General features: G+C 36.5%; 1 protein-coding gene across 1 annotated transcript; it reads right to left on the minus strand.

Moving 5' to 3' along the window:
- Positions 1–691: 691 nt before the first annotated feature.
- On the minus strand, positions 692–26,752 carry ARMH1 (armadillo like helical domain containing 1). The gene is made up of 12 exons (XM_015811342.1): positions 26,623–26,752; positions 17,826–18,047; positions 17,394–17,462; positions 16,171–16,337; positions 14,399–14,595; positions 11,529–11,613; positions 8,755–8,877; positions 7,809–7,881; positions 5,836–5,965; positions 4,255–4,332; positions 2,057–2,171; positions 692–1,579 (listed from the first exon to the last, which is right to left on the minus strand). Exons 2-12 carry the CDS (start codon positions 18,029–18,031, stop codon positions 1,506–1,508), a joined length of 1,317 nt encoding a protein of 438 aa, XP_015666828.1. The 5' UTR covers positions 18,032–18,047; positions 26,623–26,752; the 3' UTR covers positions 692–1,505.
- Between the last annotated feature and the right edge of the window lie 123 nt (positions 26,753–26,875).

Here is a 26,875-nt window from a genome sequence, read left to right on the forward strand (position 1 = left end):
CACTGAGCGCAAAACAGTGAATCTTAAACCGGGTTTGTTGTTCTTAAGATGGAAAAAGCGAGTGAAGCTGTTTAAATAAATGTTTCTGAATTCATTAACTTCTGCCTTGCAAAAACACTATGGCATTTTCTGTAGGTCTCTAGTTTGTTCTGACCTTTTCATTGAGTGAAGAATCCAATTGGATGAGTATTCATGGTAGGAGTTGTGCTACTGGATGGCACATTTCTTTTTAAATACCGGTAAGCAAATTTTGCTGTTCCTTTCAGATAGTTATTTTCCAATAATGATTGCTATAAGCACACATAAAGATAGGGTTATTGACTAAAAAAAATTAAAAAGCAGTCAACAGCCATAATTAAGCTCAGAACTGAAAGATTCACAAGATAATAAAAATGCAATTTAACAGTCTTGGGGATTGGAAACAACTGAGATAAAGTTAAGATACATGCTCTGAACATTGTAATGGATAGATCACTTAGCATGAATATCAATCTTTGCTCTAAATATAAATTTCTGGAAATGGATAGCCCTGAGTATGTGCAGTTACACCTAAAATCAAAGGTTGTAAGATAAAAACTTTTATTAAACAACATTTTTATTTTCTAAAAACCTTGTTTGCTACTGAATAATAAATAAATATATATTTAATAATGAATGCTATTAGAAAAGATGAGTCATGTTTTCAATTATTTTCAGACCAAATAAATGATCTTTATGAATTTATTTGAGGCAAAACTACTTTCAGAGTAGACAGCTCTATTCCAGTTGTTGAATTGTAACTACTACAGTCTCATTCCAGCTGGAATAATGAAAATTGTAATTCAAAACATTTAATCAACAGATAACTCTACCTGCTGTGCTTTAAGGTTGGTCTTTTAGCAAACACATGTATGCATAATTGGAAATATTATGTTCTTGGTCATACAGGCTATAAAAGAATGTAGCAGAAAGTATGTATTCATGTAAGTAAGCAAATAAATTAGTTTAAAGGTAAGTATAACTTTGAAGTATAGATTAAATGCAACAATTCAATGCAATTTTATTTAACACAGATTTTCCTTTTCCTCTTTTAGAGTCTAGGTTAGTTGTACAAGGAGCTGTTTCACATTAATATATAATTCATAATGATACGAATCAGGGTTGGACTATGAAATTGGCCAAAAATTATCCAATGGTAAGAGCCATTTTTGTTCCTTACATTTTCCTGAGCTTTATGCCTTCCAGTGGTATTGAACCACTGTTGTGAGATTATGGGAACAATAGTTTAGTACAATCTGTACCGCAACAGATGAGAAAACTAGTCAAGTAATTATCTAGTCAATGAAAATAGGAATCACCTGTCCCAATGTCTCAAATGCCACATAGTTTGCACTGCAGTTACATAGTCCTCCATCCTTTCTTCATAGGGATGCATGAAAAGATTTTGAAAAAGGTACTTTGTGCAAAGGGTGCAGAAAAATGGAGAAAAGATTAAAATCAACAATAAACCTAATACTTGAATGAAATTAAGCAAGTGGCTCAGAAAGTACTTCACTGTCTTCAGACTGCCCTTCCTCCTCTTCAGGGCTCAATTCTGTCTCTAGGTTGGTGAGAAAAACAATTTCAGTCCAAGAAAAACAATTTAGTCTTGAATCTATTACTGAAGCATTGGACTAATTTTAAGCATGTATGTATATGCATACCTATGTACACACATGAACACCTTTCAGCTCAAATCACAAAGATTTGTGCTGCAAAAATTAATCAAATGACTACGGACCAGTTTATTTTGCAATAAAGTTACAACAGTGATACGACAACCATTTTAGGTTGTCGGCTGGTATTTCCTTCCATAGGTTTTATATACACAAACACACACACAAAAGCATATATAAAAATACTGCTTTTTATGCTTTTATTGCTTGACTAATTTAAACAGTTTCTGAATTTAGCTGTATGTGTTAAATGCTTTTCTGATTCTGCACCAAAGGAGAATTTACAATTCTGTAAATTGTATATACAATTCTGTATATATGTTTCTTACTGTAGATTTTGCCCATGACTGCAAAAAACATACCTGTTAAAAGCGTTTTTCCTTTAGCCAAACAATCTGCTGGAATATTGACTATATTGGTAGCCAGTATATCAGCCTGTACAGCATCCATATTCAAGTACAAATTTGCAGCATCTTGCTGCAGAAAGAAAAATGTTCGTAATTTTAATTTGAGAACATGTAGATCACAAATGACTCTTGTGTTTGCCTGTCTCAAAACCATTCAAACTAAATTCTCTTTACACATCTTCCTAATTTGAATCCCATAATGATTGTTTATAGCACAAATTGCTGAAAACAAAGGGCAAGTTCATACAAGTGCATCAATTGATTTCACTTTGATGCATGGGCAAGCATATGAAACATTTTCAATGGAAAGTTAACATAGGTCTTACTGTAATTATTATGCTGCAGTTTAATTAGACATGAACATGCATATGTGAATCAGATTAATGTCCTGGTCCTTAAATTGGGGTTTTGATGGCCTCAGTCTTTTGATCACATTGGATATGCCAACTGTGACTAATGAAGTAGGAAAAAAATCTGTTTTTCATGTGCCCACTCAGTCACTTGTCACCTTTCAATTATATTCCACACACTAGAAGAATACTGAGGAATGAAGTAATGTAAATTGCTTAGCCAATTCTGCAATCATTACTAGCCTTTGTTTTAAGTCCAATTAAATTTATCTTTATGGTTGCTGGGAACTACAATTTCCTTAAATCTGAGGGGCAAAAGATTTCCACACTTGGTCTTGGCAATGGCAGATTTCAGTAATCTTCTCTAAATAATTAATTTGCCCTTTGATCTCAATCTGGGTGTTCTATTCATGCATAATTGGTAATAATCCAGAAGGTCTTGTCTCTGGGTTCTGAACATTTCTATAGGGAGTTTTGTTTGGAAATTATTATAAAATGACAAGGCTTACTTAATACGGCACAATTATGCAACGGCATTATGGTCTATAGGCTTACAGATGTGTCCTTTTTCCTTTTAAGCAGTCAGTTCCCTTTGAAAGTGCTATTAATACGAATAAAGACCAGGCCATTATGGGTCTAATTTGATCTCCATTATTGAATTATTTTGAAATGGAGAAGATTCTAAAGACTTTTGAAAAGGAAAATATACCAGGTAAACAAATTCAATTATAATACAGTGTGTATCAAAATTGCAAAACATAGCCTCTGCTAATATGGTTAACGAAGCTGCATGGCAAGAATTCTCTGAACAAGAGAAAATTCATTCATGAGCAAGTCAGAATTGCAAAACTGACGAAAGAATATTGGAGCAGGGACATGTCAGAAAATAATGACATTACAAACAAATGGACAATAAAGTCATATAGTCAGGAGATCTGCCTAAGGCAAACAACAGAAACCACTATATTTCTGCCTGTCTCTCTGTCCCAGTGTTTTAAGCTTCTTCCACCCAATTTTGGTCAAGGGACTTTTGGCCATTTTTTCCTAGCCTTAAGACTGAACTACCCCTGTGTTGTGTTTATCCAATAGTCATGGCTAAGCAGCACTGGTTTATGCCTTGCCAGGTTCTTACCTTTCTTTAAATCTAGGAACCACTACTGCTGTGGGGCAATCATGCAAAACAAAATCAAAATTGAACAGATTTAGGGACTATTTAAAAATACCTAGCAGGGAGAGGAGAATAATGTTTACATTTAGTCTCATTTGGAAAGATGGGAATATAAAGTTAGGGGAAAAAAATCATTTTTTTGTTTTAACGATATGTCGTTTTCAATATTGTCAGTTAAATTTCTCTAAATGTATACCTCTCTACATTGCGCCCTGAGTCCGCAAGGAGAAGGGCGGGGTAAAAATCCAATAAATATAAATAAATAAATAAATAAATTGTACATTTTAAATATTACTATATTTGTTAATGGTACAATTAATTTTACAAATGAATGTTAAGCTATTTTCACTATGCCAATATAAACAACAAAAACATTTTCATAAAAATTGGTGTAATTAATTTAAAGTTATATATAATACCTGGATTTTATTAAATGCTGATATTCTGACTTTTTTGTGGTATTTATTTAGTCTGTTCTCCCTCAGTGAGATAGAGTACTCAACAGCTATTGAAATATGTTTTAAAAATATATTTTGATTTCAATCCTTAATTCTGCCCTTAAAATAAAAAACTTGATGCTTAAAATTGACAATCCATCAGGCAAGCACAATATATACAGGACAATATATACATACCATGAATAGCTCGAACAATTTTTCTCCCATAGCCCTCCGTACGTAGTTCTCAATCATTATAAATATCTGTACAAAATACTACAAGGAAACAGTCCAGCTATAAGAAAAACCACAATTTTGCAAACATTTGAAACATTTACAAAGTGTTTTCCAAAGCACCCCCCTGCCTGAAGTGATAAAATAGCGTCATCTGGAAAGTTAACTGGTTTTCTGCATCATTATGTACAGTATATCCTCTGGCAACCCTTTTTGTTGGGTCTACTGCTAAGTGTGCTTGTGTAGGCAGGCAGTGGCAGCATTTGAAACACTAGCAACTACTCCAAGAGAAGAATGTTTTTAAAAAACCCTCTTTTTATGACCCTGTAGTGCAGACATGTCAAACACAAGGCCCGGGGGCCGGATGTGGCCCACGAAGTGGTTTCATGTGGCCCACGAAGCCATCCTGGAAACAGTGAGGGAACGGCCCCCGCTGCCTTGGACCTGCCCCAGGCTGGCCGGGAGCCAATGTACAATTTTGTGGTGGCCATCTATGCTGAGACGCATTCAGTCTTAGCTCCACAAGGCCATCTGGAAACAGCGAGGAACCAGCCCCTGCTGCGTCGGCCCCGCCCCCTGGGTGCATGCTGGGGAGGTGTCACCCTTTATGAGGAATGAAGAAATGCACCATCGCCTGGAAGTGGCCAGCAAATGGCCCTCGCCTACTTCACATATCCGGCTTGATGGGCTCTGCCCTGGTCCCACCCCTTTCTGCCAGAGACCCTCAGATCTGTCCCACTCCTGCCCAGGCCCCCACAGGCACCCTTGACGTGAATGATGTAGAGCTGGCCACGCCCACCCAGTAGGCCACACCCACTCCATCCACGCCCACCCAGTAGGCCACACCCACCCGGTCCCCCGAGGGCAACTGCAATGCTGATGCGGCCCTCAATGAAATTTGACACCCCTGCTGTAGTGTAATCCCTTACTTTGGGGAAGAGTTGGGGTCACTGGATGGAGCTGAGCATTTACTGGCTGGATGTCCTTCCTGACACCATGCAGTGTTTGCAGCAGCTTTTTTTTTTGTGCCCTAGCAACAAAAAAAAATCTGTTACTATCTAGGATTGAACTCTCACCTTTCTGAGTGGGTTGAGAGTTCAATCCTAGGTAGTGGCAGATGTTTCTCTCCTAAGATGCTTCACTTGTACTAAATCACTGTGTGACATGTCCCTTTCCAATTATTTGCTCAATTAAAACAACACTATGTAGGAATTCTTAGGCAGGTTTAGTTGGTATTTTGTTTTTTTCTTCCTGTGTTTGTGCTAGAGTGTAGAGGGAGATGAGGGAAGCTTTACTCACTATCGGTAGCAGTTTTAAAATAAAAACTCTATAGGAATATCATTCTGCCAGCTTTACTTAAATATGGAAGCAATCCCTTTTCTACACCAACATGTTCCCTCCCTGTACTTCGGCCACAGTCTGATCCTGCTTCTATTGAGTTCAACTACCATAATCCCAACTGTATATGCAAACTCTTAATTTCAGTTACAGAAATGACAGGAATAAACTACCCCTAGTTGCCCCCTAGTTCCAAATGGTACTTGCCTCTAATGTGATGCTAGCTTGTCTCTGACCGTTGGTGTGGTCTTTGTTGCCCATAGCACACATAAGGCCATGTACCACATTCAAGAAGATCAGCTCCTCAGCCACTTCCCTAGACTCCTGGGCCAGAATTCTGCAAAGGGAATATTGAATAGTTTAGAACCAAAATATTAACCTAGACTGGTTTGGTAAGGTCTGAATGCATGGCTGGTGTTTCAGTTCAACACTGAAGTAATTTTTATGAAGTAATAGTTTGAGTACCGCAGGCTACACGTGGCCTATCCCAGCACTCATTTTTGCTGTCCTCAAAACAAGTGGGACTGAAATGTTTTTCTCTTTCTTTTTGAATGGGTGATTAAAGAGCAAAGGGCTGCTTGTGGTTTTTACAAAATCTATTTTGCCCTTTAAATCCACACAAATCTCAAAGAACACTAAAATAAATAAATACACCCGATTTTCTTTGGTACTATTCCATTTACTCTTTTCCCTGTAACAACAACAGCAACAAAAATAATACTGTAACCAGTTGAAAAAAAAAAGATGATGGAATAACAACAGCATACTTTAAATGCCATTGCCTCCTTTTCTGATGAAGTAAAAAGCTGCAATTGTGCCTGATTTTGCTATACCACTTTATCTGTAAAAGTAATACAATTATTTTTAAAAGAAAAAGAAAAACTGCTTCCCCCACTTGGGAATGCAGCATTCAGGATACTGGGTAAAGAGTGATATGGCCCTTGAGCCGACATACGTTGTGTACTTTACTATAAAACAGGTATTACATTGCATAATTTAAATAATTTAATAACACCTAAATCACTTATTTAAATAACCACTTTGCATTTCAAAGATGATAATCTAAACCAGTGATGGCGAACTTTTTAGAGACCGAGTGTCCCAAAACCACCCCCACCCCCGTCCCCGCTCTGCCCTGCCCACTGGGCCACCCACCACCTCCACTGCCCGCCACATATCACCCAGGCAGCCCAGCAGCGCCATGGTGGCCACGCCCTCCGCCCATGCCCTGCAGCATCATCTGCGCGTGACGGGGCGCAAGGGCAGAGTCTTGTCCCCGCTGCCCAGCTACCATGTCCTTGGCTGCGCTGCTTCACGTGGGCCATGCCCAGGGGCAACTCTCCGGGGGGGCTGCTGATGAGGAGGGGGCTGTGGGAGGAGGCGGGGCTGGGGAGACGGTGTGTGTGCCTACAGAGAGGGCTCCAAGTGCCACCTCTGGCACCCATGCCATAGGTTCGCCACCACTGATCTAAACAATTAAATATGCCTTCTTTAGAATACCAATAAAGCTCCAAACTAAATACTCAGTAATACTGTCTCTGTACAATAATACTGTAATAATACGTAGTTGTTATCACTGTCCTTATTGTGATGTAAATCAGATGTCAATATGGACATTAAGATCAGAATACCAACAGAGCTTCAGACAAAATAATAAGTACTCAGTAATACTGTCCATATTCAATAAAACTGTCCATATACAATAATATTCCAATTACTCTGATCTTGGTAAATGACTATTTGACTTTTCATTAATTTGGATTGGTATAATTTCTAAAAAAGTACATCCTAATTATTTCAATTATTTAATTATCCCCTCTTTCAGAATTACCTGTTTCTCTCCTCCATAACAATAGCTTATAAATGAAAAGGTGCAAAGATTTAAATATATCCATCCCATTAAATAGTATTTGCTTCTTTTCCCTTTCCTTTGTAATTGTGATAAAAGTCTTAATTATAAAGTATTATAGGAATAATAGTCTTCTCTATTATACCAAGCAGGACTGCATATAAAATGTTTGTCAAAACAACTTTTTTTTAAAGAAGTATCTGAAGGGTGCCTGTATCGTACTTGTTCTGGTTTGCCCTTGGACCTGGTGGTTCCTTGTACCTCTTCTGCTGCACGGAGCAGTTATTTTAAATGTTTAGAGAGCTAGTTCCAGTAACTAAAAATTGCTTACCCAATGGTTTTGGCTGCTGCAGCTTGCTGTACATATGCTGGCAAGGATTCCATCAGGCGCAAAGAGCCTGCTTCTGAACAGATGATATAATATACAAATCAAATACAGTATCTCATAGCTTTCTCACAGTTTTGTTTTTGATTTGAGTTGGAACCAGATAGAACGTTCTTAATCAGATTTCCCAAGAAAAGCATTTCCAAATTCTCCAGCTTTCAAGCAGCAGCAGCAGTATTTGACTTGGCTAGCTATTTTTCATTTCAGTAGTAAAGGTAGGGATTTTGATTTTTTGACTTTTCAGCAATGTTGATGTATGTTTTCCTTTGAAAAACACAGTCCTGTCATCCCATTCCCAACATATGCAACTACAATCAATGGTGAAGTTTTATAATGGGATTTACTGCCTCAGAACCCAGGCTTAGTTTCTGAAAATTTGGAATCTGAGATAAACTGATGACATGGATTTAGCTAGATAATATATATTTCATGTTGCTTCCTCTGATAGCAAAATTTTCCCCTCTCCTCATGCACTTATAAATACAATTGTATTATTGCAAATAAAGTTATAATTGCAGGTACTCCTCGACTTACGACTACAATTGAGCCCCAAATTTATGTTGCTGAGAAATATGTAAGTTAATTTTGCCCCATTTTACGACTTTTCTTGCCACAGTTGTTAAGTGAATCTGGCTTCCCCATTGATTTTGCTTGTCAGAAGGTTGCAAAAGCTGATCACATGACTCTGGGACACTTCAACTATCATAAATATGAGACAATTGCGAAGCATCTGAATTTTGATCATGTGACCATGGTCGTAAGTCACTTTTTCAGTGCTGTTATAACTTTGAATGGTCACTAAATGAACTGTTGTAAGTTGAAGACCACCTGTATGAAAGTAGGAAACATCTTCCTTACAGACAAATCCAAACAGCACTGTTCAACATATTACCTTCCAGGATTCTTGCTTGCATCTTGGCTGTCTCCTGCCTTGATGGCTTTAGTAACGTAACCAAGCCTTTTAGCAGAGCTGGTCGCACATCATAAGCCATAAGGTCCTTGATCAGTTGAATAGCTACAAGAAGGAAGATATCAAAATTCCTATTTTGCCACAAGCTAGTTTTAATTAGATAGTATCTCTTATACAATACATCCTCAGTTTTTCCATAGAACAAAACCCATTATATCATTTAGCTCTGATTCTCTATGGTCTGATTTCATTAAAATGGCTCTGCCATTAGAGATGCTGACGTTATGAAATATGCATGGGAACATTTAGATATTATAATGGCCTATAATGATGGAGGAATTACAGAATACTAAAGACACACTTTATTTGAATTCAATTCTTGGCAACTACTTCCATGTAATTTTCATATCAGCCTTACAAACTTAGATTGCTACTTTTCCCAGTGTGGCTCTTTTTTAACTTTAATATTTTAGCTCATAACTGAGGAGGTAGTTTTCCATTCAAGTACTATCTAGGGTGGACTTTGTCCAGCTTGCAAGATCAGCCAAGAATGATTATGTACTTTGGATGTCATGTCATTAAGTTGCAAATCTGTTTTCAGGGGAAAAAATAGAGCAACCAAATGATCAATACAAAGGTATTCCCCAAAATAGCATAATCAGCCCTTGTCAAAATCAGCCATTACTCATGTCCTGGGTAAAACAATTAAGATGCAATTTATCTTTAGGTTTTCTGTCTTATCCCTTAAAGAGAACTAAGTCCTTTTAAAACAAATTCATTAAAACTGTTATAGATCATTTTTGTTTTGTTTAATGGAAATGTCTATTAAAAATGAAAGTTATATGCAGTCTAAAATTGATCTTAATAGGAAGATCATTATGACATGATCATTCAGCCATGACTTCTCAGCCAATAATTATACAGGCCCTTACAGTGTGTTTGTGTTCTGACCTCTTTTTATTGGAGAAATCAGCACAGCTGTCTTTTTAAAAAATAGAATTAAGGGGGAAAGTCTAAAATAATACTATCAAGCTGCACAGCTAGGTTAATACAATCCCTTTCATTTTGAAATATGAAGCAAAATAGTGGGTGAAAATTGAAAATATAAAAGAATCGAGGAAATCTATTTATAGTAAAATAAATAATGAATTTATATGTTATTATCCCAGGCAGAGTTGTATTCCAACCCCAGTATTTTTTAATTTCTAAGTCAATGATTTATCATCATTTTATTTTATTTTATTATTTTATTGATAAGGTTGCAAGACTAATCAATAAACTATTACTACTACATTATCCAGATCCAGAGGAAGAGTATACAGTACTCATACAGGATGCATATCTCAGCTTTTATGATCAATATAGGCTAGAACCAATGGAAAATGTGGAAAAATAAGTGAATATATACGTAAGAGAGTTTTATAAAATCTGTTAATGTAGAATAAACAAGAGGTAGAACTCCAATTAAGATACAAAATATTGGGGTTCTTATGGATTCAAATAACGTCATACTTACAGTATGTAGTTACAAGAAAATAGCCGTAATTTACAACTGCCCATTAACAAATTTTGAGAAATTGATACTAAATTACTCTTCTCAATCTAAAGACATGACCTCCAAAATGTATATGTAATTATAGGAAACAGATACAGGAAATCCTTTCCTAAGGTTGAAAGAATTTTGAGAAATTAACATCTGGATAACGAATGACAGGTGCTGTAGAACTCTGGGAAATTTCTGACAGCTTCTTTGCAGGAATTATATTGGAAGATTTTCCACTGATAGCCTTTAACCACCGTAAGAGTTGCATAATTATATCATCATTATGCAACAAAATGTTGGAGGGTTATAAACAGAAGGGAACAGTCTTCCAGCGCTGGTAGATATATGAAAAACTGTCAGATTTTTGGAAAAGGATAATTGCTAAATAACTAAACAAAGTTTCACCAAAATTATGTTTATTGCCTATATATCATGGAGAAAACTTGGGCTTACATTATAAGAATACATTTAGCATAAATTAACATAAATTGTAAATCACTCATCACTGGAAATATTTAGATAATTTATCAACTGAGAAATGTCATAGCAAAATTTGGTCCATGGCTCTACTGAAAAAAGTATTGGATATTCTCATAAATTGAAGATACAAGATATTTTCTTATTTCTAAAGGATCCAGAGGGATTATATTTGTTTTATAAAAGATTCTAAGCCTTACTCTGTCAGTGCACTGGATATGTGGAAATAATATGATCTGTAAAATGGCTAGATAATTTTGATAATGAACTTGTAGAATGTTATCAAAACTTTAAGAAGTTTATTTTAAAACAATGATTAGTAACATAAAAACATTTACTTTCGTATGAAGACAGTCATTTTGCTTATTTCCTATTAGTCTCAGAGATCTCTTGGCTTTGTTGCCTCCCATTCAGTAAAACTAAACTAACATAATTTGTGCACACATGGTTTGACTCCCTTGGCAACAAGATTAATTGTTATGATGGGCAGTATAGGCAAAATATCTGAAATGACTCAGGTAAGGAAAATGTTATGGTAATTTATATAAGATTTCATGTTGGGTGTAACATTTGTTTAACATACAATCTTAGTTTTCAAGATAGTTCCCCTCCCACCACCCCTGCTTTAGAAATGTTAGTTTTACTCACTCCTTCATTTAAACTCTAATTTTCAGTTTCCAGTAAATGTATTTTCCTTAATATAACCGTTGAAGAGAGGGGAAAAAAACAGTTTTACCTTCATATTGTACCTCAAAATTCAGAGAGCGAAGCACGCTCAGCACAGAATCAACAATGCTCAGATGCGCTTTTCCCACAATTGACTGGCAAATTAAAAAAGAAATAGGGGAGTATTATTTCCTGAACTGGATTATGTAAAATAATATGTTCATCTTAGAATGCTTCCATTCAAAATTTTAATTTTATTTATTTAATTGTTTTTTCGCATTTTTGAACCGCCCACATACTTCAGAGGGACTGCATGTGCCCAGTTAAATTGGAGAATACATGTCAGAAATATGTAAATATTTAGATTTAGCATGTTCCAGTAGACACTACATTGACCAACACAGCTGAATTCCTTTTTGCAGCAGAATACCTATTTGCCCTTGAACAATTCTGAACTTGCTTTTAGTTTTAATTCTATTTATTAATTTTATTTATTTATCTATTGTGACTCTGGATAGCATAAAGAATGCCAAAACATAACATAACAATACCAAAAAGCAAAAAATAAAACAACCATGCAAACAACACAAAAGGTTAAAACAATACAATTAAAAAACATGTAATATAACCACCAGATTATATAAGGTAAAACGCAAGGGAAAGACAAAACAGTAATGTTATCATATATATATATTTAGTTTTAATCATCTATATTTTAATGCTGATTTTTCTATTTTAAAGGTCTGTTTTTATATATGTATTATTTTTACTGCTTATTGTACATCACTATGTGCCATTTTTCATGAAATGGAGGAGTTAAATAAATTTGATTAATAAATACATAATAAATATTCAAATCATATGTAAATGTATAATGGCAAATGGGTGCCAGTCACTGAAGTTACTTTTGCAGGTATATATATAAAACATTAAAACATGCATATAAAGTACTTTAAAAATTAGGCACATTAAAGAAATATGCTGAGAAATAAATATCTCTGGCAAAGAAGTCTTAAAGAAGGTATTAAAGCAGAGCATAAATTTCAGGAATTATGCACAATGGCCTGGTTTTAAAATAGTTCACATGTCAAATAGAACAATAAAGTCAAATTTTCCCAGATATGGAGTATCCTCATAATGCCGCAAGTTGCCAGAAGGCAGTTACATTTTATCTTTATTAAAGTTATGCCATTCTTCAGATGAAAAATAGTAGCTGGCTGAAGATTGTCCAGTGGTTATTATTTGAGTAGTCATTTGAACCCATGATTTCTTAAAATTAGTTTTACTAATGTGAAAGGCAAATCTTGGTTGAGGAGCTAACAACTTCCTGGCATTAGTTCTGTTAATTATCATCTTTTTGCTGAATAAGATATTGAAATAGCATTTAGCAAAAGGATTTTATTGTCATCTCTGTTTCAAATAATATAATTATTTCTCACTAGCAAATCACATTAGACAATGCCTGTTCTACAAATCAAGCATGTATTGCTATGACAAGTCAGTGGCCCCAGTTATTATTAGACAAGATTTGTTTCAGATATGAAAACCAGTTCCATTCAATTTGGGTTTCAGAGAGGGAGATATATTCAGGTGGTACAGCATAAATAAATAGTTGTACAATAAGTCTTTAAGATGGACATTTATTATAGCAGCCTTTCAGACCCACTTTATTGGAAATATACATTATTTCCCTAAGTTGATAGGTAAGTTGACAGCTTGCATTTTTGTGTTACAGTATATTTTCTTAGATTAGCCCCCATCCACGATTCCCCTTCCATAATTACCAATTTGGTGATTTTTTTAGGCAGCAGGGGAAACAAATTCTGTTTTACTGAAAATTTATGCATAATACATTTGTGGCTAGAAAATGCAGATGTGGAAAAAGCATCCTATTGGTCCAGCCTGCGCATAGGTGCTGGGGACTAGAGCCCCGGGGGAACACCTATCTCCTCAATTGCTGGGGGCCATGCTGCTGGTCTGACTAAACAAAATTGGAGAGAGAAGGAAAAAAGGAGAGGAGAGAAAAAGTCTGTGTAAAATAGAGTGGCTGGAGAGAAAGGCTGGAAAGTGAAGTTAAGTGAGTTTGCAAAGCAGTTGCCAGTTCCTGGTTGAGAAGGGAGAAGAAAGATCTATGGCTGACTTCCCTGGAAGAAAGGAATAGAGAGAAGATATCAACAGCCAAGACTCAAGACAGAATGGAGGGGATTATCATCGCGGGTGAAGCCCTGGTCTCTGTGGAATAACTGGGAGAAGACTCTGATTAGAGGTTGTTCCCCTAATAGACAAGCAGTAGGTGTTCAGCTGAGCAGAGCCAGGAGAAAAGTGAACTGTGCTGAGCGTATTACAGTAAATTCAGTATGTTCCTTTTTTTCTCATTTCCTCTTGATAAACCCAGAAATGAGGGAGAGAGATGAGTAAAACAGGGACAAAGCAGAAGATCTTGCAGGGGATAATTTTTGGGTGCAAGATTTAGGAGCAAGCCTGAGATCCAATTACATTGTATATACCTTTTATAAATAGCTGCTTTAAACAGCCTCAATGTAAATAGTAAAAAAGCATAAAAGTCTCCAGTCTTTTTTCTGTGTCAGTTGCCACCCTCACATTGCAAAATACACCTCCAGTCCCCCCCCCCCAAAAAAAGAATCCTGTAACACTGTGACAATGCAAAAATTAAAACTGACTCTAAAATGATGCCTAAGATAGTAGAAATGTCATGGTCCAAAGATGTGCAGTATACCTCACGGTATAGCTATAAAAATCTTTCTATTTTACTCTCTGTTATGAGTGTTATGTCTTGAGAGTTACACATTATTACTGTTGGTCGCTGCATTTGCAAATCTATCAATTAATTTATTTAAAGGAAATAAAATTCTATTCAATCCATAAAACTGAGGTTGCAAAACTTCATGCTTTATCCCACTTCTCATTTATTTTGCTGACCTGTATTATCCTGAGTGTTTGTAGGGACAGCTGTTGAGCTTTGGGAGAAGTGCACTTTAAAAGAGCAATCAGCCCTTTGTACACCTGATTTTGGTATTTCGGGTTGCCGTGTCCTAAAGTATCCAGAAGAATCTGCACTTGCTCTTGTGTCGCTTCTGACTTGGAAGTGGCCAAAAATTCAGCAATTGATCGCACACCTGTGTAGGAAAAAGCTTTCTGAACAAGTAGGTTAAGAAAAATCTGCCAATAATGAGTTTCTTTGAACTCATCAGCAATATCAATTAACAAATTAAAAACATGAACCGACCGGAAGTGGCGCCATAGAAAATCTTGCCAAATGTGAAGATGCCAAAGGAGTACTGCTAGTGAAGTTCATGGAGCGTGGTTCAACCATCAATTCAGGAATCTACTGTGAAACATTACAGCCATCCATAACAAGCATCAGGGCATGTTGACTTCCGGTGTAGTGTTGGTTCACCATAATGCTCGCCCACACACCGCTAGATGCACCCAAGAACTTTTGAAGCAGTTCCGTTGGGATGTTTCTGATCACCTTCCCCATAGCCCAGATTTGGAGCCGAGCAACTACTACTAAGGAATTTCAAACCTTGTAAGACGTTATGACAAGTGCCTCAATTTGAATGGTGATTATGTTGAAAAGTAATGTAACATTGCAGTTTTCTAATGTGTATAATAAACGTTCTGTATCTGCGAGTGTCTGTCATTGATAACCAAACGGTTTATTTTCGAATTGCCCTTGTATATATGCTGTTTTGGAAGCAAGGAACTGTTCATTGCAACATCTGGCTTTTTAAGTAGGCCAGTTTCTGAAACTGTGCTAGTTGAAGCCTACAATCCTTATGCAAAGTTAATCCAACTAACTTGGTTGGGATTACATCTCAGTTGCACAAACTCTTGTGTGTTTGTTTTATAAAAAACTAAATGTTCCTTAGAACTGGAGTCCTTATGGTTAGATGCCAAATGTTGCTAAATTACATCTTCCAGCATCCTCATTATTGGTTGTACTGGCTGGGACTGTGGGAATTTATGATTCAGCATCTGGTCTCCACATGCTATATATCCATATTTTAGAGAAAAGAATCAACTGGATGATATATAGAGATAAAGGGAAGATATATAAACATCCTGTAGATATAGATACATAGATACTGTATAGACATCTAGAGATATATGACAATGGAATTAACTTTTCACTTTCTAATAGTTGGAATGCTGTAAGGGAATTTCAGAAAGTTAACAATTTGCAGCCATTTCAAAGAGGAATTATGCTTCAATTTACTCTATGCATGGCTCTAACACAGAGGTCCCCAACTTTTTGGTCAACGGGGACCCATTCCATGGAGAGAGGTTATTCTGCAGACCAGAGGGGCTGTGGTTTTGTGTGCTGCCTGCATCGCACAGATCGGGCTTTGCTTGTTTGTGCGGCCCGGTTGCTGGCATGCCATGGACCGGTACTGGTCCACGGACCGGGGGTTGGGGACCCCTGCTCTAACATACTGCAATAAAGAAAAAAAGGCCATAATACCCCGTTGAAGGGAAATAATCTTATGAAGACCAAAGATTTCCAGTCTTTTAAAATTAATGTAAATTGGATCACTGAAATGATTCATCATTCTGCTGAATTACAGAAGGGAAGCAATTCTTTTCTTTCAATGAAGTTCAGAGACAGGAAAGATTTTAATTATGTAAGAAAATAATTATCCTGATACCTCCAAACTGCTTATCTTAAACAGATGTTGAAATAAGCCTACCATAGCTTTCACAGATAAGCTCTTTGAATTTCCTGCCAGATTTTGCCACTAACTGAAGAAGTTTTACAGACTCCATTTTGTCTTCTTCTTTCAGTTGTTTCAGCCCAAGTATTTCCAATAGGGTGAGGATACCACCAATTTCCAGAAATTCAAGAAGGTACCGCTGGCTGCAAAAATTTGAAGAACAAAACAAAAAGCTTTATGGCAATTCTGTTTGTGTGTGTGTGTTTGTGTGTGAAGTAGAATACTATTTAACATTACTTCACTCACTCCTAAAGAGATGTTTGTTGATGCCTTCTCAGTAAACTGTCAACACCCTCAATGTTTTTGTGATGACATACAAATTAGCAATACTTTTATCACAGAAAATTAGAACTTGCAATTTCCGTTTAACATGTAGCAATCTGCATCCCATCCAGACAAACTGAAGGGGATAGTGGTTCAGATTTCACCAAAATGCTTTCAAGGGTTATTTCTGGAATTGCTTCTATCCTTGGTTATGCAGCTATGTTGCATGATTTCACATGTGATAAAATCTGCAAATGTATTATAAAGGATTATATAACATTTCTCCAATTTGGGATAAGCTACTATTCAAGCAGTGTATCCTTGATGCTACCAAAGAATGTTTAAAACAGTAACCATATTTTATTTTCAAGAACTTGTAAATAAGTGAATGTGCAGAAAACAGAGATTCATCAAACAAGAAAATACAGAAGCATAACCAACAGAACGTCCTATATAGATGGTCGTTGACTTATAACCATTCATTTGGTGACCATTTGAAGTTACAACAGCAGTGAAAAAAGTGACTTATGACACTGATGACTGTTGCAGCAGCTCCATGGTCATGTGATCAAAATTTGGATGCTTGGCAACTGGCATGTACTTATGATGGTTGCAGTGTCCCAGAGTCATATGACCACCTTTTGCATTCTTCTGATAAGCAAAATCAATGAGGAAGCCTGATTCACTTGACTATGTTACTAACTTAACAACTGCACTGATTCACTAACAATTGTGGCAAGAAAGGTCATAAAACTCAGTTTACAACTGTCTTGTTTAGCAACAGAAATTTTGGGGCTCAATTGTGGCCATAAGTCAAGAACTACCTGTACATCCTTTGATAATACAAGGAGAATATAAACAACATTCCTTCTTTCAACAACATAGAAGGCTAACAATTGTAAAGTTCCTCCGACTCCTGAAAATCATTTACTCACCCACTTGCAGCTGAAAGAAAGATGCCAACTGATTTTAACTGTTGTTCCAAGCATGTTCCGTACATATAGCTATCATGACTTAGTTAAGGCTTTTATTTTAATATATTCTGCTGAATAAACCTTAGCTGAATTTATTTTTTCCCTATCCTTTTTGCCCATTTTAAAGCCATTTACAAAAATTCTGCGTCTGGGCTTATATTTATGTTACAATAAATGGGCTAGCTTTAAGAAACTATCAAACAGGCTGTTTATTTTGCCATGAAAGAATAAAAATAGTGAATACCCTTTCAGAATTGGTTTCTGTATCCAAGACTACAAATTTAAAAACTGCGCTTTTTGGGGTAGTTAAATATGTAGCCCATCCTGGTAATTTCAACAATGTTTCCTAGTATTTCTTTGCTCTACCTAACCATCAATTCTCAAAAGGGATACGTCAGCCGGAGCCAGGCAGTTATACGAGCCAGAAATAAACTGGCTCCCTGAGAGAATTCTATCTCAAGTTCTGGACCAGTCTTGCCTTGGTTAGCAAGTATGAAATTTTCAAGAATATGTTTTCGAGTAACTTTGCCAGCACTATCCCATTCTTGTAGGAAAGTTATTAATCTACTGATTGCTGCTTGCTCTTTTATAGAAGTCATGTCTGGTATGGTTTTTCTAGTGAGAAAATGAAAAAGAGAGATTAAGACTTTATTAGATTAATATTTGCAACCTCAGAAAATCTTCAGACATTCTATCTAGTTTGATGATTGACACAGACGAAAGGTCCTTTCTAAGTTTCATTATATACAGCTTTGCAAAATAACTACACCCTTTCTTATTTTTGGAAGAACTTGCACACACATTTTTATATTTGATAACGTTATTCCAAATATGCAAACCCATTCTACTGCAGCAAAAGCATTCGTTTGAATCTATTTTCCCAGGGCTTTTTAGTTAAGATAAGTCTCAGCCATTTTCTTAGGTGTTTCAAAAATCATGCCACCGAAGCATGTGCTTATACACACATCAATACAAAAAATATAATAAAACTAATATGTATCAATCAGAGAACTGTAACTTTAATTATATTGAACCCTAAATAGACACTTTTATAAAATGAGTACAGAAAGATCCAATTTAAACAAATAATAAATCATGAAAGGTTATTTTATAAAGTGATGCCATTGCAGGTAATGTAGGTAATGAATCTGTAATCAAATTTGATTTGTATACTTACCCTTTATGGTTTAGTGTAAACTGGGGTACTATAGCTCATTCAACAAATGGATGGAATAAAAAACGAGCACAATATTATGTATGATGTAATAAAAGATTGTATGGTCAATTTACCCATATGAGTTCAACTGAAAAGCTTCATGAAACAAGATTATAACTTTACTGTGTAACCCGTTAAAGTCATTTTCCTTCATCTCTGATAACAACATCTGCCAATAAGAAAATTATTCTTATGTGAGTGAGTTTAAATATTGGCAAGCTTGTAGAAAAACTAATTTTCTTTTTGATAAGTAAAACAAAGATCAGATTAAGATCCAAATTAGCTAACTTTCTCAGATTAGCTTTCCCAATCTGCCCACTAAAGAATACTAATTATATCTTAATTGTAGCCAATATATTATCTCAATTTTGATATTTTCCTAAATGGTCTTAAAAATCGAACAAATTATTTGGATGAATCCTCTGGTTCAGGATTTTAAATCAGAACGAAAACTACCATATTGTTTTTTCTGATATTTAACAGAATTATTTCAAGACCAGAATCCAAGCCAACTTTCAATTGCATAGTTTAGATTTACCAGTAATAGCCTGATTCAAGAAGTTGGCAGATTTGGTGAAGTGGTTCAGAATGGTTAATTAAAATAGATCTGAAACAAACTCTCCACACAACTATTTTGACAGTAATATCATTATTTCTCTACTAATCTCCTTTGTTAAAGGTTATTCACAACTCTGGTTTCTTCATGCTTTCATCATTATATCTTAATATTTTCATAAATTTGCAGCATTTTTTCAATCCCATTCAAACCAAAAAATATTTTCACATCTTCCAGTTTGATAATAAATGCATATTTAATAAGAACACTGAACCATGTATTTATGTTCTACACATGGTACAAAAACTCACATTTGATTCTTACATAAGAATGTTGGTGTTAACAGTTAGAAAAAGACTACAATTGGGGCAACATTAAACCTATATAAATAATTTATCACATCTTCAAAACCAAATCAGTCCTGGCAAAAGCACATACATCCATTACAAAATTAGCAAACTGATCTGTAGGAGCTTTTGTCTATGGCAGAGTATCTGCGTGGGAAAAAAGTTCAGAATAAATCAGTTTTCTCAAAGAGTTATGGCCGAAAATTTATTAGCCATAACTAATATTAGTGCTGACAAGAGAGCAAAATATAAAGTGCATATCTCAATCATTCCATTTACAGAAAATTTCTGAGCTGTTACTTATAACTAATATTTGCATTCGGAAAAAGATACTACTTTTATTGAGCCATCCATATTTAATTTATAGCTCAGTGTGGTATATCTACTGCATATCTTCAACGTTACTAAGAACTTTAATACCTAAAACAAGCCCACGTTCATACAATGGGATTTCCCTTTTTTCTTGTAACCAGAGTTCTGTCACTGTTTAAAAAAGAGAATAAAGTTATTCAACATATTTAATATATAAACCATTCCAGCCAAAAGCAACTGTGTGCAATGACCCTTTAAGAAAATGAGTAATATCATCCAGTATCAAGACATTTATTTTTGAACTCCATTATAGAAAATATACAGAGTACAACAACAGAGCTATGAAGAAAGAAAGGATACAGGGAGTCCTTGACTTTCAACTATTCATTTAGTGACTGTTCAAAGTGACAACACTGAAAAAAGTGATTTATGACAGGTCCTTGCACTTAAAACAGTCATGGCATCCCCACAGTCACATAAACATAATTCAGGTGATTGGCAACTGGCATGGATTTAAGATGGTTGCAGTGTCCCGGGATCACATGATTGCCACTGGCGACGTTACCAGTTGGCTTTCAACAGGTAAAGTCAGTGAGAGAAGCAGGATTCACAAAAAAAAGTTTGTAAAATCAGGTGCGATTCACTTAATAGCCACCTTGATTAGCAATGGAAATTCTGGTTCCATTTACGGTTGTAAGTCCAGGATTGCCTGTATTCCCACTTTAGACAGAATGGGAACTGTGGACCACTATTTATGTACAGATTTTAGAAGTAACTGAGAGATCAAGGCAGGAATGCAATCTGTATGTATAATTTTTGAATAGCATGTCTTTTTCTCAGTTCATGAAACCTACTGTACATATGGGTATGTTTTTCTTTTACACACTAGAACAGTGGTTCTCAACCTTTTTAATGCCGTGACCCCAACCGGTCATAAGTCGAGGACTAAACCGGTCATAAGTCGAGGACTAAACCGGTCGTAAGTCAAGGACTACCCAACCGGTCGTAAGTCGAGGACTTTCCCTGCCCGGGAGCGCCACGCATGCGTGGTTCCGCCCCCTGCGCCAGCCGAGGCGTAGCTGGCAAGTGGCAGAGACGGAGCAGGCCAACCACCAGCTGCCCCAGCCCAAGGGAGGTAAGGCACCCCCCGGAAAAGGGGGAAAAATGGCGGACAAAAAAAATGGCAGACAAAAAAATGGCGGACAGCCTTGCTTGGCGACCCCCATGAAATGGTCGATCGACCCCAAATGGGGTCCCGACCCACAGGTTGAGAACCACTGCACTAGAAGCTGAAGATCAGATAACGCAAATCAGTCGATAACACATATTAATAGGACACATGCCAACTCTCTTTCTTCAATCACATTCAAATAATTTAAGAAGTATAATGAATGTATCAAATAAATGATTTTAAAGCAAAGTTGAATATATAGCAACTTATCTTGTTGAGTTCATAAGATTCTGTTGGTGAAACCTGAGGTTGCAAATCAACATTTATGGACAAACAATCAGCTGATTAAAAAAAAAGACTATGCATAGAATCTATCATAAAGAAATCCATTCCAAACTGAAATAAATATATCAGTATGACTTGACGTATCTCTGAAAAAAGTGCCAATTAAGACTCTATTATTATTGATACAATTAATACCACACAATATATAATAATATGTGGTTAGAGTTTAACTTCCACTTCTTCCATTGAAGGAATTGGAAAGGGGAATTTAATTCCTTTCTATCTTGCAACTTTCACAGTCCCTTATGTCTGCCTTCAGACAGTTAGTGAAGGAGCGGTTTGGAGGGGCAATTGAATCATTTGATAATGATAGAAAAGAAATAACGAGTAAATAAAGTCCCTTTGCACAAGACAGATTCCTCCTGATGCTGTACTGATATTGTGAATAGGTAACCAAATGGTGAGAAATAGTATATTCTGAACAAAATGAGCAAATAATCATAAATTCAGTATGACACTTTTAGCTTCAAGCCCACTTCAAGCCAACAGTTTAAATTAGTTAATTATTACATATGTGAGACTATATCAGTCAGCTAGACTTTCTAAGTGCTAGGGTGCATATTCTTGTTGCTAGATTTGGTTCTTTTAATGACATCCAACTAGCTGAAAAATATATTATTCATCTTAATGCTTAACAGTCATAATTTGAGAACCTTAGGAAATAGAAACCAACAATTCTATTAATTTTAATTAGGCTGTCTTCCCAGAAATAGCTTTAGCAAATTTAATAAAATGTTACCCTATTTCTTAAATCCTTCCATTAACTACATTTTCTAATTTAGCTAGCAAGAAACGAGATATGGAGATTATATAAAGAGTAAGATAGCAGTGCTTTAGGCTATTTTCTTATACAATTCTCTTTTCATACCACATTTACTGTTTATTTTTAGATAAATAGCATTTCGGAACTACCCTTCTACATATTTCCGGACTATAACCTGAATTTATTAGTTCCCTTTTTCAAACTTTTCTGTATAATTCTCCAAATATTATTATTTGTAGTTATTTGAATAATGCCTATAATATATTGATTCCTGGAGGCTGCCTATTTATTCCATTTGGCAATTAACATACACATTGCTTTTTGTATTCAGCTGAAACCTAGTATATATTTTGTCTTAAGTATTAAATTGGCTAAAAGAATCAAGGAAGACATCCTCTTTCCATTAATCCCATAATTAGACTTGAAAATTGGAGGTATTATATAACTCTTGAAGGCAAAAAGCTCCAAAAACATCACCTTCAGTTGGTGATCAGTATCCTTTTATTTGTCATCTTCTCTTGATTATTAATTTTTGGCAATCATGCCAAATGATTCATCTGTGTACGATAGTATTCAAAATCCAGAACTGTGTAGCACATTGTATTAATTGATCTATCCATAGTATATTTATTCATGTTTGGCTTCCTGTTTTGTCCAAATAAACACTTTTGCTAGGCGTTTAAATGGTTTAATGGAATCTAACAAAAAGAAAAAGAAAAACAAGAAATCCAAGAAGTGGTTGGTTGCACAACATCTCTCTGATAAACTGAAAGACAAAAAGGATAAGTACAAAAAAATGGAAAGAGGAACACATAACTAAGGCAGAATACCAACAAATAGCCTGAACTTGCAAAGATGAAGTGAGGAAAGCTACGGCTCAAAATGAAGTAAGATTTGCAACAAATGTCAAAAATAATAATAATAAAAGTTTGTTTCAACATATAAAAAAAAAGTCAAGGAAACAATCAGATCACTAATGGAAGATGGCAAGGAAGTAATATGCAGTAGAATGAAAGTACAGCTGCTTAAATCATTTTTGCATTGGTCTTCACACAAAAAGAAAATATAGCCCAACATACCAAAAACCTAACCATAAAAGACAGACTAGGAATGCAAGTTAAAATTAGCAAGAAAATGGTAAGAGAACACCTGTCCGCTATAGACAAGTTAAAATCACTGGGACCTGAAAGATTATATCCCAGAGCTCTGAAGGAGCTGGCAGATGTGATTTCAGAACCATTGAACCATTTCTTTCAAAGATCCTGGAGCATCAGGGAACTACCAGAGACTGGAAAAGAGCTGATGTGGTTCCCATCTTCAAAAAAGGAGAGAAAAAAACAGATCCAGGAAATGACAGACTTATCAGCCTGACATGTGGGAAGATCCTGGAAAAGATAATCAAGCAACAGATCTGCGAATACCTAAAAGCAAGCAAAGTTATAACCAAAAACCAACATGGGTTTGTCAAAAACAGATCATGCCAGACAAATCTTATTGCATTCTTTGACAAAGTGACTAAATTAGTGGATCAGCGAAATGCTGTGGATATAGAATACTTGGATTTCAGAAAAGCATTTGATAAAGTAGATCACAACCTACTTCTTGGTAAGCTAGAAAAATGTGAGACAGACAGAACCACCACCAGATGGATTTGTAACTGGCTGACCAACTGCACTCAACGTGTAATTCTTAATAGAACTGCATCTACATGGAGAGAATTAACCTAGGTTGCATTAATAGAAGGGTAAAATCAAGATCATGTGAATATTAGTATCACTTTATAAAGCCCTAGTAAGACCACACCTGAAATACTGTATCCAGTTTTGGTCACCATATTGTAAAAAGATGTTGACATTTTGGAAATAGTGCAGAGATAAGCAACAAAGATGATTAGTGGCCTGGAGGCTAAAACATAAGAACAACAGTTGCAGGAATTTGGTATGGCTAGTCTAGTGAAAATAAGGTCTAGGGGTGACATAATAGCAGTGTTCCAATATCTGAGGGGCTGCCACAAAGAAGAGGGGGTCAACCTATTTTCTAATCTAAAGCACCAGAAGGCAAGACAAGAAGCAATGGGTAGAAACTAATCAAGGAAAGAAGCAACCTAGAACTAAGTAGAAATTTCCTAACAGTGAGAACAATTAACCAGTGGTACAGCTTGCATTCAGAAACTGTGAGTGCTCCATCATTGGACGCTTTTAAGAAGAGACTAGACAGCTGCTTGTCTGAAATGGTATAGGGTTTCCTGCTAAGCTGGGGGTTGGACTAGAAGACCTTCAAGGTCCCTTCTAATTCTGTTATTCTGGATAAAATTCATCTCATTTTAATGTTCTGTAGGAAAAAATAGCTATTCCAAACATACGCATTTGTTTTAGTTATGTATAATGTATAATATGAAACAAATATTTCTGGGTTTCAGCTTTTTAAATTCAGAATATGCAACAGCCTTAAATACTGTTGGCAACCACACATTTCCTTTAATGCAATTTACTCTTTGAAACTTAATTGGCCGCTTCTGGTCTTATTTGTTCAAGTTGATTTGAGGCTTGACAATGCAAAAACATTTTAGATAATTGAGCCCAGAAGGCAAGGATTACAACACAATACATCTTCAGAAATAGCTGAGTACTGCCAACAAAAAAAGAGCAATTTAGATTTAATTTTACTAATTTGTATATTAGAATGTTCATTGAGAGCAAAAGTTAGAAGCTTCACTTGTTACCAGAAAACAACAACAGCAGTGAACAACTTGTGACTTCATAGATAGATTCAAGTATTTTCCTGGAAACAATATATAAGTACTTTACTGCTGCCTTCTGCCCGACTTTATTTATTTATTGACTTCTGAGTGTTCTGGATCTCTGAAATTTCGAGAAAATTCTTTCTGCATGTCAAATCAAGAGCAGCCCTTTTAGCATCTTGAGCTAAAGCTGTCTTGGTGCTATTTATCATTTAGCAGGTTTTCTTGTATGTAAGAAAAAACAACAACAATATTCATAGGCAGGTTTTTGCTAAACCTTGAGCTAAAAACTGACCCCAGCCCTCCAACAGTAAGCCCCTTCTTGCCTTCAGGTCTGTGATGAGAATTATTCCACCATGTAGTTGTTAGAGTCACAGTACTCCTGGTGTGTGTGTGTTTGTGTGTGTTCACCCACACACACACCCCGTGTGTACACACGCGTGCACACAGTAGAAGTGTAAAAACAAAACCTGGTTTTCAAGAGACAAACACTCTCAATGTTTATTCTATTTTGCTCTTCTTCATTTCTTTCTCAGAGATCAGCTGTGAAGTGCAAAATGTAACTGAAGTTTAAAATTTTCATTGCTTAAGAGCTGCCTAAAGAGCCCCCAAAGCTCGCTCAGACTTCAGGCTATTGACAGCCCTCCCTCTTTTTCCGTTCTCTGCTTAGGAGAATCCCTATTTTCAATTATCATCTTGCTTGTCCTCTTGTGGAAAACGAAAGAACTCTTACGAATTCCAGAGGGGTTTAGCAGAGAAGTTTATTTGCGCAAGGTTCAGAGCATATTAGAGATAGGCAATTCTGAACGAGGAGGGCGGGATTCGACTTCAGTTTTTATACTCCCCTCCTTAAAGAACAAAGGGCTACACATTGAAATACACACTGTGATACATTAGGAGCGTTTCTCACAGGCATACAAACCTTCCAAAACGATGTATGTTTCATAGGTACACGTCTCGCGTAAACCAACGGTGTATAATGACTGTCTCTTGAAAGGGTCACTTAAAAGGGTCACTAATACGTAATGTAGTAACAAGATCGTTAATAGCAGACACATCATTATTGCAGTTATGCAGACAAATCATTATTCTAATAATTGTTCAATTTACTACATTAGTCCCAAAGGTGCTTTTTCAGGAGGCAACTGGACTGTCTTGTTTTTCTTTGAAGACCTTTCGCTTCTCATCCAAGAAGCTTCTTCAACTCTGACCGGATGGCGGGGAATGGAGGGATTTATACTCCTTGCAGACAGCTAGGCATTTGCATTCTTTTAGAGAGTCTTTGAAGCCATTTGGAGGTTTACCTGTGTCCTCAGGATCACCTGAGTAGTGCAGATGTGTGTGGAGCCTTCTTGGCTGCAGGGTATTTTCTGCCCTGTGTCCCTTCGCTGGCTGTTGAAGACCGGCGCGGGCTGTCGGGGATGCTTCTGTGTTGTCTGCATCTCAAACCGAACTGCAAATGGTTCCTGTAGTAGTCTGCAACGTTTTCTGGAAATCCGTTCATCCTCCCGCGCCATGCAAATGCCCAGCTGTCCGCAAGGGATATAAATCCTTCCATTCCCCAACATCCAGTCAGAACTGAAGAAGCTTTTCGGGTGAGAAGCGAAACGTCTTCAAAGAAATACAAGAAAGTCCAATTGCCTCCTGAAAAAGCACCTTTGGGACAACCACGACCTGGGTGACCGAGAACCTCCACAGACGCCATCTCGCTTCGCTTTTCCCCATATAAGCGCCACATACCCGCATCACGTCCCCGGCGTATATAAACTGCTTTGAGCCTCCGCTCGGCACCTTTCGGTCAGGATGCCCTTCGGCCGGCGGACGGCCGAGCGGCCGACCACGGCTTCTCTTCCTGCAGGGCCGAACGGGGCCTCGGTTGCTAGGGCCGCTAAGTTGCTAAGGAGACCGCGATAGAATTGTCGCGCGCGCTCGGCCATCCTTCCTGTTTAGGTGGACAAAAAGTCGGGCATTTCCGGCGGGGGCGGAGGTGGGG

The sequence above is a fragment of the Protobothrops mucrosquamatus genome, unplaced genomic scaffold, assembly GCF_001527695.2.
Source record: "Protobothrops mucrosquamatus isolate PMUCROS unplaced genomic scaffold, P.Mucros_1.0 scaffold39, whole genome shotgun sequence".
In the NCBI taxonomy this organism is placed as follows: Eukaryota; Metazoa; Chordata; class Lepidosauria; order Squamata; family Viperidae; genus Protobothrops; species Protobothrops mucrosquamatus.

Excerpts from the sequence above, each read along its gene's own strand:
- ARMH1 (XM_015811342.1), bottom strand. The coding sequence starts at position 18,031 with ATGACTTCTATAAAAGAGCAAGCAGCAATCAGTAGATTAATAACTTTC. Across the intron at positions 17,463-17,825 it reads ACTGCCTGGCTCCGGCTGAC|CTATATGTACGGAACATGCT; the intron begins GTATCCCTTTTG and ends AAGTCATGATAG. Across the intron at positions 16,338-17,393 it reads TTTCTTTCAGCTGCAAGTGG|CCAGCGGTACCTTCTTGAAT; the intron begins GTGAGTAAATGA and ends AAATTTTTGCAG.